Source organism: Carassius gibelio, chromosome B5, assembly GCF_023724105.1.
Source record: "Carassius gibelio isolate Cgi1373 ecotype wild population from Czech Republic chromosome B5, carGib1.2-hapl.c, whole genome shotgun sequence".
In the NCBI taxonomy this organism is placed as follows: domain Eukaryota; kingdom Metazoa; phylum Chordata; class Actinopteri; order Cypriniformes; family Cyprinidae; genus Carassius; species Carassius gibelio.
The window spans coordinates 19,202,789-19,214,963 of record NC_068400.1 but is presented as its reverse complement, the minus strand read 5'-3'; the positions used below and the strand labels follow the sequence as shown (position 1 = coordinate 19,214,963).

General features: G+C 36.3%; 1 protein-coding gene across 1 annotated transcript in view; it reads right to left on the bottom strand.

Moving 5' to 3' along the window:
- The window catches only part of LOC127958866 (atrial natriuretic peptide receptor 2), a 105,261-nt gene extending 93,704 nt beyond the window's left edge, over positions 1–11,557 (bottom strand). The window contains exon 1 of the mRNA XM_052557895.1: positions 10,633–11,557. Within this exon, the coding sequence (XP_052413855.1) occupies positions 10,633–11,332 (700 nt within the window). The 5' untranslated portion in view covers positions 11,333–11,557. The remainder of the gene's footprint in view (positions 1–10,632) is intronic.
- Positions 11,558–12,175: the final 618 nt, after the last annotated feature.

Below are 12,175 nucleotides of genomic sequence, written 5' to 3'. Positions count from 1 at the left end.
ATATTTATCCTTGAATTATAAGATGTGATAACTTTATTGAAAATTTATAAGTTAATCTTACGGCCGTTTGCTGGACAAACCACTGTTTGATTTGCAGTAATTTACAGTAAGAGATATCACAATAATTGATATGAAGAATGGAATATTGACATATTAATGAGTAAATTACAGTGCCCTGTAATGAGTTATTGATGAATGCAATTGAGCTATTTTTCATAATCAATAAAATTTAGTGTAACTGTCATATGAGATATATTAATCATATTCCTGATTAATTATACAAATTCCCTATATATCATTTGAGTTAATTATTATGTACAACCCAGTGCGGCTACAATAAGTACAACTTCTAATATAACATTTCAACATTTATTCATTTTTTTCCCAAAAATACTTCCAAGTTTACAGTATACAAAAATAAAGAGGCAAAGAAAATTATTTTACTATGGCAAATATGAGTTAACGATAGCGTTTATAATAAAACCACAGTAGCCACAAATTTACAGTTGTCTGAGACGTCATGAAATGTTCTTTAGCATCACAAACCATAAAATGTAGTCAGGGTACTGCTATGGTTTATTTTCATAATAGGTAAACACAGGTTACAAGTTAACACAATCACATTTCCTTGATTAAATAGCTGCACGATATGCTGCCGAGAGTCCTGTCTTGAATCCAGAGATCTGGAGCTAGTTCGTTGTGCATCGGTAGCTCGGTGGTTTGTGAGTGTTGTCTAACTGCGCGCCGTCTTTTAACGCATGTTTGAAACACGCACCATCACAGACATACTTTATTTGTTGTGCACCATATTGGTTTTGCAAATGGAACAAAGGACCATTTTATTTGGCCTCTGTTTAAAGTATTCCCATACTTTTGATAACAGTGGTCTCTGTTTTTGTGATAGAATGCAACTTTCTCCATTCCCAGGAGCAGAAGCCGCCATTATGCGCAATGTAAAACTGTGACGCGTCGACGCATTTCACGTACGTCGATGTATTTTTGTAGTCGACGTAATCGATGACGTCGACACGCCGTTGCAGCACTAACACACAGTCTTCCCTGGAATGGAATTTATAGAGAGATTTTTGCGCAGGTCCCGTGAACTTTATAGTGCATCTCCTCATAATTCACGCACTGTGAGCATAATAAAAGATTAGGCTTTTAGCCTACTCCTCGTTAAAAATGTTTTTAAAAAAAATGTATTTCAAAACAGGTTTATTATACAATTAATTATAGGGGGTGTGTGTACTTTGGATGGGTTAAATGCAGAGCACGAATTCTGAGTATAGGTCAGTATACTTGGCTGTATGTTACTTCACTCACTCACTCACTTACACTCACTATAATTAAAATTATTAACACTGCAGTTATCAATGAAAATTAAAGGCACAGTTAGCCAAAAATGAAAATGAAGCCATAAATTACGCATCCTTTTAAAAAAAAGTGTCTCACACTCCTCCGGGGGGTGAAAAAAAGGCCTCCTGTAGCGAATTGATGCGTTTTTCTAAGAAAAAATATCCATATTCAAAATGTCATAATAAATTAACTATAGCTTGCACTCACAGTTGTAAACAAAGCAGTTCCGATGGAATCTCATATGAGGTCAGATTTGCGAATGTGCCACTAAGAAGTGATGCACACAGAAACACAGGGGAGAGTTCAAAACAAAACAATGGTCACTAATTACAAGTCACTAATTACAAGTACAAAACGAGGATTTGTAAAGAAGAATCAGGGGATTTCGATATAAGCCAAGAGGCAATGCTGTCATCGTACATCATTCCCCAGGAACTGCTTCCGTTTTACAACAGTGAGCACAAGCTAGATTAAAGTGGTTATTGTGTTTTGAATATGGATATTTTTCTTATAAAAATGCTTTTTTCCGCCCGTGCCACTAATTTTTGTGAGTGGTTGCACTGGTGCCACCACCGCGTTGCCCGTTCAAGCAATTTTCAAAGACTTTCAAGCATTTCACACAACTGTTTCCAGCACTTTATAGCTCTAAGATGGTCCAGTTTGAATGTTATTTTTAATGGGATGACCAAAATATAGCCTACTTTGTGGTAAACAAACACTTATATAAAATAAAAAAGTACATAAAATCACAATTATAACCAGTAGACAGCAGCAGAGGAGCACTTATTGGCTTATTAATTATTCATTTCTACCTTTTCTTTATATTTAGAAATTACAAAATCACTACTATAAAATATCAAATCATCAAGAAAACAGATTTTGTCAGAATTTCACACTTTAAGTAAGAAAAGTCACAAATTGTTAAATTTGCTACTAAATTACATATACAGTAATCACTGAAGTTGGTCAGTTCTATATGATAGAAAAATAATGGTATATTTAATAAGCTTGTAAGATATATATTTTCTGTATATATATATATATATATATATATATATATATATATATATATATATATATATATATTCTGTTTTAACAAAAGTAAATTGTGTATGCATCTTAACTCAAGCTTAGTGCTTTACTGGCAAATCTGTATCAAACAATAAACAAAAGAAAAATAAACAAGAAATGAACATGAAATATTATTAGTAACTGCACTCATAAATACAATTTATGATTAAATGACCTAAATGATCTTTATTTTGTATACCATTATTATTTATCATCCCCCAGCACTAAATCTGCTCCTGGCGCCACCTTCTGTAGAACTTAGTGACGCTGGTGCCACTTAGGGATGGGCGTTTTCCGCAAATATCACATTCGACTATTTGAGCTCACAAAAAAACGAATATTTGAATATTTGTTTATTTAAATTAAGTTTAATGAGACAGACGTTATTTTTCAGCAACATTTATTGTTTCCGTCATTTTGAACAAGCTTGAACACAATAAGCTTGAACATTACACATCGTGTTTTGTAGCTGAAAACATTTAACAATGCGTGCAAACAAACGAAAGTACAGATTAAAAGCAAAAAAAAGTGGACAAAGAAAAAAAAGTGAACAAAGAAAAAACGTAAAGCAGCCAGCAGCAATTAGGCTATTTTAGAACATAGCCTACACTTAACTTTGTAACTTTTAAACTGTCAGCAAATCTGTTTTGCTTTTTTTTTCTATTGTTTTACATGTTCTTGTAAATACGGGCATGTAAACATGATCGGGGGAAAGTCGGCTCCTTAGTCTGTTAACAATAAGGCCGGCCGCGGAGAAAACGCACTCTGACGACACAGACTCACAAATAACGGTGTGCTAAGCGAATAAGTTTTGTGAAGCGCGTGTTTTCGTTTCACCACTGAATGGGATCCTCATCTGGTGGATGGCTCCAGCAAGAACTGTTCCCACCGCGCGGCAACCTCACGCTCTCTCTCGTGAAGCCAATAAGGAAGTGACTAAAACTGCAATTCGTCAACTGGCCGCTTGAGGCTGGCTGCAAAAGGGAGTCAGTCCCATAGACTCCCCATGTTAAAATGCCCAACTTTACAGCAGAAAAAAACATGTTTACAGCCTGGTTTAAAAAATTATTTTGGTCTATATTGCTAATTTTGCCCTTCATGACAACTGTGAGGGGGGTGATTTTTTTTTAAAACTCATCCGTTTAAATTATATTAAGGCTTAAAGTTCTGCATAATTAAGGGCGTGGCCACTTGAGTGACAATGCCATCGCGCTAGGTGGGCGTGGCTTCAGCAATCAGCTCCCGCCTTTTTGCCCATTTTCGATTATCCGGGAGAGTCGCGCGGTTACGCGCTGCCAAGATGGCGACTGCGTCGCTTTCATTATGAGCGCGCATACCGCACCGCATCGAGTTAAAAACATCTCAACTTTTCTGAATGCCGCAAGCGCACCGCGGGTCATGTGACAAGAACTAAACATTCAGCTTCTTCCTTTCCCGTAACAACGTTGAAAGCTCAGCCAAGATGAAGGCCCCTTATTCATTCATTTATTATTTTTTCTTCATATCTTCAAATATGCCATGGAGAATCACAGAAAGTGACGAAATTAGGTTTTGTGAACTGTGTTTTTTTTTTTTTTTTTTTTATTCGAATATCATTTTTATTTATCGAATAATTAGAGCAGAACGAATATTCGAATGTTCGACTATCCATGCACACCCCTAGTGCCACTGCTCTCAAATGTTAGTCTGGAGCCCTGCAAGTAAATTATTTTCTAATTTTAATTTTTGGCCTTCACTAAGCCTTTAAGAGCTCCAACTTTCACAAACAACCTGTTTAATATGAAATGCATTCCTTCTCTTTTTTTTTCATTATGTTCGGACCACATTAGAAATATTAAGGGAGTAAATTAAAACATAAATATAAATAAAAATAAAAATATTGTTATCAGCATGAAGTAGATTTGTCTCTCGTCGTCTGCAGTGTCAGATGCCAGAAGATTTTACTTGCATTTTCTAAGTTTAAGACATTCACCTGCATAACTTTGTACGTTGCTTGTGTGATATCCATTGGCTCACCTACGTAGTGTAAAACATATATATTAACAATATTTAACTGACATGCAGTTTGCGGGGGGAACATGGTGTGTTTTTATGGTGCATGTTGGCAATGTTGTCTTGGCGTGTGCGTGGCCTAGTGGAGGTGGGGCTTGGCTAGATGATATTATCAAATATCACAATATAAAGCTGATTATCGATAATATATTTTTTACATATTGCCCAGCGCTAAGGTGCATGTGCTCTGACAAAATGACTTGTGGTGCTCATGTGGGTTATACGAGTTTGAATCCAGCTTACAACATTTTCTGATCCCATTTCCTCATCACTTCCTGTCTCATTGCTATGTGTCTATCCAACAAAGAGGTATAAAAACAAAAAGGGAAGGAGAAAGGTTTTGTGATGACACTTCACAGCCTAGGGTGGATCATTATCTCATCAATGCATGGAATGTGAGTTCACAAACTGAACAAGCACAGACAACAACATCCAAAAACATGAATTAATCTGACCTCAGGGTCAAAGCAACTAAACTTGTTGAGGAATAGTGGGAGAAACACATTCTGATGTCTTTGAATGTAAAGCACTCTTATTTTGAGATGCTGTTGCAAATTATTTCACATGACTTTTCAGAAAACACTTTAAGATTGTCAGCAGTTCAAACTGGATTAGACTGTGAATTGCTGTATTATTAAAATAATAAATGATCATCCTCATTGAAGGTTATACACATCTGAAATGGATTATGAATCTATAAATATAAAGTCTATATAAGACCAATATTTTAAAAACCAAAAATACTCAATATCCAATTTTGTAAATGTCTGCTGTGTTTATTGTTGGTTTTGGGGGGTTCTTATTAATAATTACATAGTTATGTCAATGTAATTAATGAATGTTTGTATGCATAAAGGGTTAGTACACCAAAAAAAAAAAAATTAGACTGTGTTTTACTCACCCCCAAGAGTGCAGGGTCCAGGGTCACATATGACTTTCTTCTTTCAGACGAATCCAGTCAGAGTTATATTAAAAATTGTCTTTGATCTTTCAAGCTCTATCATTGCAGTCAGTGGGTGTTGCATTGCTTTAGTCCAAAAGACGTGGAATAAAAAGTGCCCTTCCATTAAAAAAAAAAAGTGTCTCACATGGCGCTGGGGGGTGAACATAGGCCTCCTGTATTGAATCGACGTGTTTTTTGTAACCATTTGAGTCTAGCTTGCGCTAACTGTTGTAAAAATAACTGGTTCTGTGTAAAGCTGTTGGCGCAAGCTAGATTAAAATGATTATTACGTTTAGAATATGTATATTTTTCTTACAAAAATGCTTTGAGTTGCTACAGGGAGGCCTTTGTTCAATCCTGGAGCCGTGTGATACACTTTTTTATGGAGGGCTGTTTTTTATTTCACTTCTTTTGGACTGCAGCAAGGCAGCACCCGTTGACTGCAATGACAGAACTTGAGAGATCAAAGATCATTTTTTATATAACTCAGACAGGATTCATCTGAAAGAAGAAAGTCATATACAATGCTTTGGGGGTGAGTAAAACGCAGCCTAATTTTCATGTTTGGGTGAACTAACCCTTTAAGCTTTATATGCTTTTAGACCACCAGTCTTAATTTTTTTTTTACTTTCTATATCATTTATTTATTTTTTTAATGACCAGTTAACCTTTTATTTTTGAGACTGGTGAGAAATGGGGTCAAGGAGGGCAGAATAGGATTAGGAAAAAGTCAGGTTTCTAACTGCATGTGCGTATTAGCAGGTGTTTTATCTGTCACAAATACATCCACTACATTCTCTGACACAGCTTGTATTCTGGAATTTAAATTTATTCTAGAAAAAAGCTTATTTCATATTGGATCCATTACCTGAACATTACTGAAGTTAAATCCAGAACAAAAGGTCATACGTGGCGCTGTTTTGCAATATGTTAATAAATGCATCTTACCAGTGAGTACAAGACATGGCTAATCAGGATCTGCGAGCAGCCAATCAAGCTAACTGTAAAATGGAAACTGCATGCAATTAGCCATAAAAGTGTTCTAAATGTTCACACACTATAACAGGGTAGTTAAATGTCATAACAATCTAGGTATGTTGAACTGCTCCAAAAGACAATTAAATGATAAGGTAAATATTATCAGATAAAAGTCATGTGCTGATGATATCGCTTATTTTGGAGATGTACTTACTTTAGTAAACATAGGCTACAGCACTAATAAACCAAACATGACAGACTGAGGTTATGATAAGAGCAGTAATCTGGGGGCATAGTATAAAACTGTACATCACTGTAATACAACCTTCTTTCATTTTTTATCTATTTATGTTGAGGGACAATATTCTAAGTATTCTTTATCGACCACTGCCAAAGTCATGGCTATAAATGACAAATACATCTTTGTTTAAATCTTCAAGTAGTGTGGGGCTTTCCTTTAGCTTGTGTGTTCAAAGGAGACACTAGGAGACATGGATTTGTGTTGCCATGACAGTGTGGATTCAGCTACTAAAGTCATTGATCTGACTTATTTAGACTAAGGCCCTGTCCACATGAATGCGGGTATTTTTTAAAACCACAAGCTTTTTCTACGTAGTTTGTGCATTTGTCAACATGCAAACGCAGCACCGGGTCACTGAAACTGAACATTTTTGAAAACTTCTGTCAGGGTGAAGATTTTCAAAAACTCAGGTTGCGTGTAGACAGCAAAATCTGGGATTTTGACTTGTGACGTCAGAGCAGGCGCTGTTATCTCTGCCTACTGGAAACAGGCTTCTGATTGGCCAACATGGCTTTACAGTTGAGATTATATTGCCACCTGTTGGTTTGGCGTGCGCTTGAAAAAAATCGTAGTGCTTCATAGTATGCTTCTGCATTTTCATATGGAAAGAGATTTTTTTTTTTTTTTAACGGAAGAAGGAAAAACTTTATAAAAATACCCATGTACATGTGGACATGGCCTAAGGGATGAATACTCCCAAACTCACATAAATACACTTTTGATAAAAACATAAATTAGCGTAGAACATGAAAACATTCTTCTTATGATTGTATTTGCAACATTATAATGACTAAATATAAAGTCTTCAGCCTTTTATATTGTGCAGACCTTTTTCGTAAACTATGAGGAATTCCAAATCATGAATCATTCAGACATTTTAAAACAACTAAGCTGCAAATTCATGAGTAGTCTGAGGTCACAGACTCATATTTAAAGCACCTGAAATACAAAATGGGAAACAGTGGCACCATCTAACCAATAAATGTGCTCTGATACTGAATGGACTGCATCTTGCCAGCCAGCTGCAGCTGTTTTCAGCTTCAAACCAGACAAAATCTTCAACTGATTTTATGTGTCACTGAAATCAAAAAAGCAGCACTGCGGAGATAATACATTTATCAATATGAAATATTTTGTGCTTATGTCAGTGTCTGGGTTGTATCCTAAATATGTCCGTATTTCAAGTTTTATTTAAAAGGAAGATGCCACCCTTTTTTCCATATTCCAATGTTCTTCCCTCATCTTAGACAAATTCATACGTACCTCTCCCGTTTGAGTGCGTGCACTCAATCATTGTAGCGCTTAGTGCCACTATGCTAGCGTTTAGCTTAGCACCATTCATTCTTTAGGATCCAAACAGTGATTAATTTAGAAGCTACCAAACACTTCAAATTTTTCTCTATTTAAAGACAGTTACATGAGTAAGTATGGTGATGCAAAATAATATGTGCCAATTTTCTAAGCAGATAAAAATTATGACTGCAATGTATGGTGGAAGAGCACTTCACTTCAGAACTTCGCCCTCGGCGCAATAATATCATCACTCCTGAAAACTCCCCCTCCCCCTTCCATCAGGGAAAACATGGAAATGTTTGGTGGCTTCTAAACTCATCCCCGTTTGGATCCAAAGGAATGAATGGTGCTAAGCTAAACGCTAGCATAGTGGCGCCGTGCGCTCCAGCGATTGATGCACACTCTGAGATGGGAGAAGTACGTATCAACTCGTCTAAACTGAGGGAAGAACTTAGTGGAATATGGAAAAACGGTGGCATTTTCCTTTAACAAATATTTGTCATCACAGAAACTAGGCACATACAACACTGGTGCTCCATCAAAAATACAATGCATGACACCCGATTTAACTTTAAAAAATGGCCTAATTACTTTAAAGTAAAAATATCTTAGCAACTTTCACTTGGCAAAGCATAATTTTTGGGTACAGCTCTACAGTCAAAGAAACACTGCATATCAATTCACAACTGTCCTGTGGCTGGAAACAAAAACTTTAGCTACATCTGACATCCAGGAGGGGTGAAAATAATTTTTTCCACCATGCATAAATTTAGTTTATGAGACCAAGGCAACTTTATGTGTATTTATTTGTAATAATTTAATTTTTCTATATTTACCTAGAGATATGAGAAAGCAACAGTGAAAGGGATATATAAAAGTCTAAATGTGAAAATATGTTTATATGTTGCAACATTGCTTTATTACTGAGTGCTTCTTCTTCTGAGAAATCTCATCTAAAATTTTAGTTGTCTAAAAGCACAAAATACAGTGAAATAAAACATTATTTACTCTAGTTATTCATCTGTGATATCATCATTTTAGAGAAACAACATTTGGCCTGTTACAACATCCACATATAAACAAAATCTAAGAAATCTGGACTTAATGCATCATATCCTTCGGTATTGTTACACAATCAGTGCTGACGCACACCAAAAGTGGCCAGCTGTGTGCTTTCTTATTTAATATTAAACATGTTTTAAAAAATGAATAAAAGTGCATTAAAATATTTTGCTGTGTGCATCTTCAGGGACTTAAATAAAAAAAAGATAGTAATATCCAGAGTGTAGACACAAAGACTTCAGTGACATTATGTGCTCTCCTCATTCCATGCATTATTGCTGTTCCACCACAATAACTGTGTTTGACAGCTCAAAGGGTTGAAAATGTCAAGCACTGTAACAAAACAAAGAGTCAAGCCACACTCTTGAAAATAACTAATTTCAAGAGTTCTCTGTATCACCTTAAGTTCAACAGAGAACCCTCTCATGAATCATTCTCAATTAACATGAAAAAGAAAATTGGAGTTTTGGTTTGAAACACCAGCACATGTGTGGTTTTATAAGGAACTAATAAATAAAATGTTTTTAATTTATTCTAATGTCTTTTTTTTTTTTTTTTTTGCTTAACAGCATCTTTCGAATTGTGCCTGCACATTTCAATAAGTTTCAGTTAGAAATTTTAATAACTGTAAAAATAAGTGTTTGGCAGGTAACTGTACAAGGTGTCAAAAGACATTGACTACATTGCTTTATTAACATTGAATAGGGTGCAGGCCCTCGTGTTTTGGTGGTGCTGTAAATAACTCACACAGGGCACCAAAAGGCCAAAAATACAGCCTGGGGGAACACAGGTGGTGTCAGTCCTAGACCAAAGCTGCCTCATTGTAGTCTTCAGATTTTAGATACATTGGATGAAGAATATCAATTCGGTTGCCATTGAGGGATGCTTTAGGCAATAACACAAATACACTGTATTGATTAAAGAAGGTAAACTGTGTGCGTGTGTGTGGGCGGGAAGGATAACAGTGGCCAAAACCGAGTAATATTGTGGTATTTTGATATAAGGTATTTTCCAAGGTAATACCCATATGTGCTATTTCTTTTAAGTATAATGTACAATAGGATAGTAGCCTACCAATAAGATGGATAAAATGCATCAATGAAAATAAACTGAATCTAAATGTGTATTTTTATCTTTTATAACTGAAAGTTTAAAGATCATTTCTATATGAATAAAGCTTTATAGTAGAATTCAGAATTTTACAGATATACTGTATAAAATATATTGCCATTTCAAATAAAAAAGGTTTATGTTACTGTTTAATGTGGTAACTAGTTACTAAATGAACCTTACATGAAAGTAATTTCTTAACTGTCAGTTTGGGTAAAAATACAGTTAAACGGACACATTATGTAGGCTATATGTAGGCTATATTTATATATTGTGTTTTTGACTGAACATTTTAGTGGAATACAGTATAAATCAGATGGAAATGTCTCTGTATTTTTGACTTGGCCGAAATATACCATCGGAATGGAGTAAAAAAGAACCAGGCTTTTGCAATTAATGTTGTTGTTGTTTTTTTAGTGGGTTAAACAGAATCATCAAATCTTTATAGAACTGAATCTAAACTTACTTCTCCCGTTGTCTTTTATAAATGTGATGATGTCTTTATAATTGAAAGTCGGCGGATCTTCGTAAGGGAAAGCCAACACGGTGATATTTTCCTCTCGCAGAATTATGTAAATGCCCTCGGAGAGAAAGTAATGAGGCCGATCGTCTTGTTTCAGGTCGTGGAAGATCATCAGCGCTCGACTGCTCCAGTTAAAATAGGAGTGCAGATAACTGACAAAGTCTCCGAGTTTGGTGGTGGTCGGGCCCGTCCTGACGATAGTTTTAAACTCTTCTGATTTATCAAAGCCATACGCCGGTCCTCCCGCGGTTATCAGGGGGAGCTTCCAGTGGGATGCGAACCGTCCGACGGACGCTACCGAGTACGTGCAACCGGGTCCGATGAACGCGTCTGGTTTGTTGTAAAGTTTTGTGTCCACAGCGATAATCTGTGCCTCGATTTCCGAGCAAGAACCAGAGGAATCCTCTGTGCTGTAGTTCAAGAGGTTGATGGTGTGTCCTCTTAAAAGTCCGCTCTTCTGGATCTGCTCTTGCGCCATCCGGATCGCGGGGAGGACGCGCGGCGATGCCCACGAATACTTCAGATTGTCAGGCAGCATCACCGCTACGGTAATATTCCCGTTTTCGGTTCTGCATCCCAGTACGAGTATGTATATAAGTAGCGCAATGAAAAAACTACATCCCATCTTAAGTCCCGATCCCATCTTAAGTTGACAAATAAAACCTAGTGTAAGCGCGCCAGGTAATAAGATTTATTATTCTCAAATCAAAGTTAAATGAGAAAAATCCTCTGTTAAATAAACAGTACGATCCATTCGTGGCGCCTTTCTCCCTTGTAGTCCAACTAAATAGCTTGACCGAGTCTCCTGGTGCTTTATTTGATGGACTCCTCAGTGAGAGTCAGCGCGCGTGTGCTCCTGTGTGAATAGCCAGATGAGCACAACTTCGCCGCGCGCGCGGCTCTCTCGCTGCCCCTACACGTCATGACAGATGCTAACCGATCCTTTAGTTAACGGCTCCCTCTGTCTGCAGGTCAAATATATTCTCCTTCAGTAAAGTTATGGTGAATTTCAGGAGGTTTATTACTGTACGACAGTTTAACGATTCAAAATTTCCCTAGCTGTATTCTTTGATCGCCCAATTAGCCTAAACAAACATTTTTCGACTCATCAAAAAGCCACAGAGGAAATTATTAAAGCATTTTTACCAATTAAAATGCTTAAAATTTAACTGAGATGGGTTAAGGTGGTGATGACACCTGTTCACTGGGACAAGTCAATTTGAATAGTCTACCAAAATAAATTCATGCAGAAACTTTAAATGTATTAGGCCTACTATTGGCTACAGAACATCAGCTAGCTAACTGTTAGCCTATTTTAGAATTATTTGTATAACCCTAAATGAACGTTTTCAGAATTTTACGGGGTTTGATACAGTATTGTTCAAAATAATAGCAGTACAATGTGACTAACCAGAATAATCAAGGTTTTTAGTATATTTTTTATTGCTACGTGGCAAACAAGTTACCAGTAGGTTCAGTAGATTGT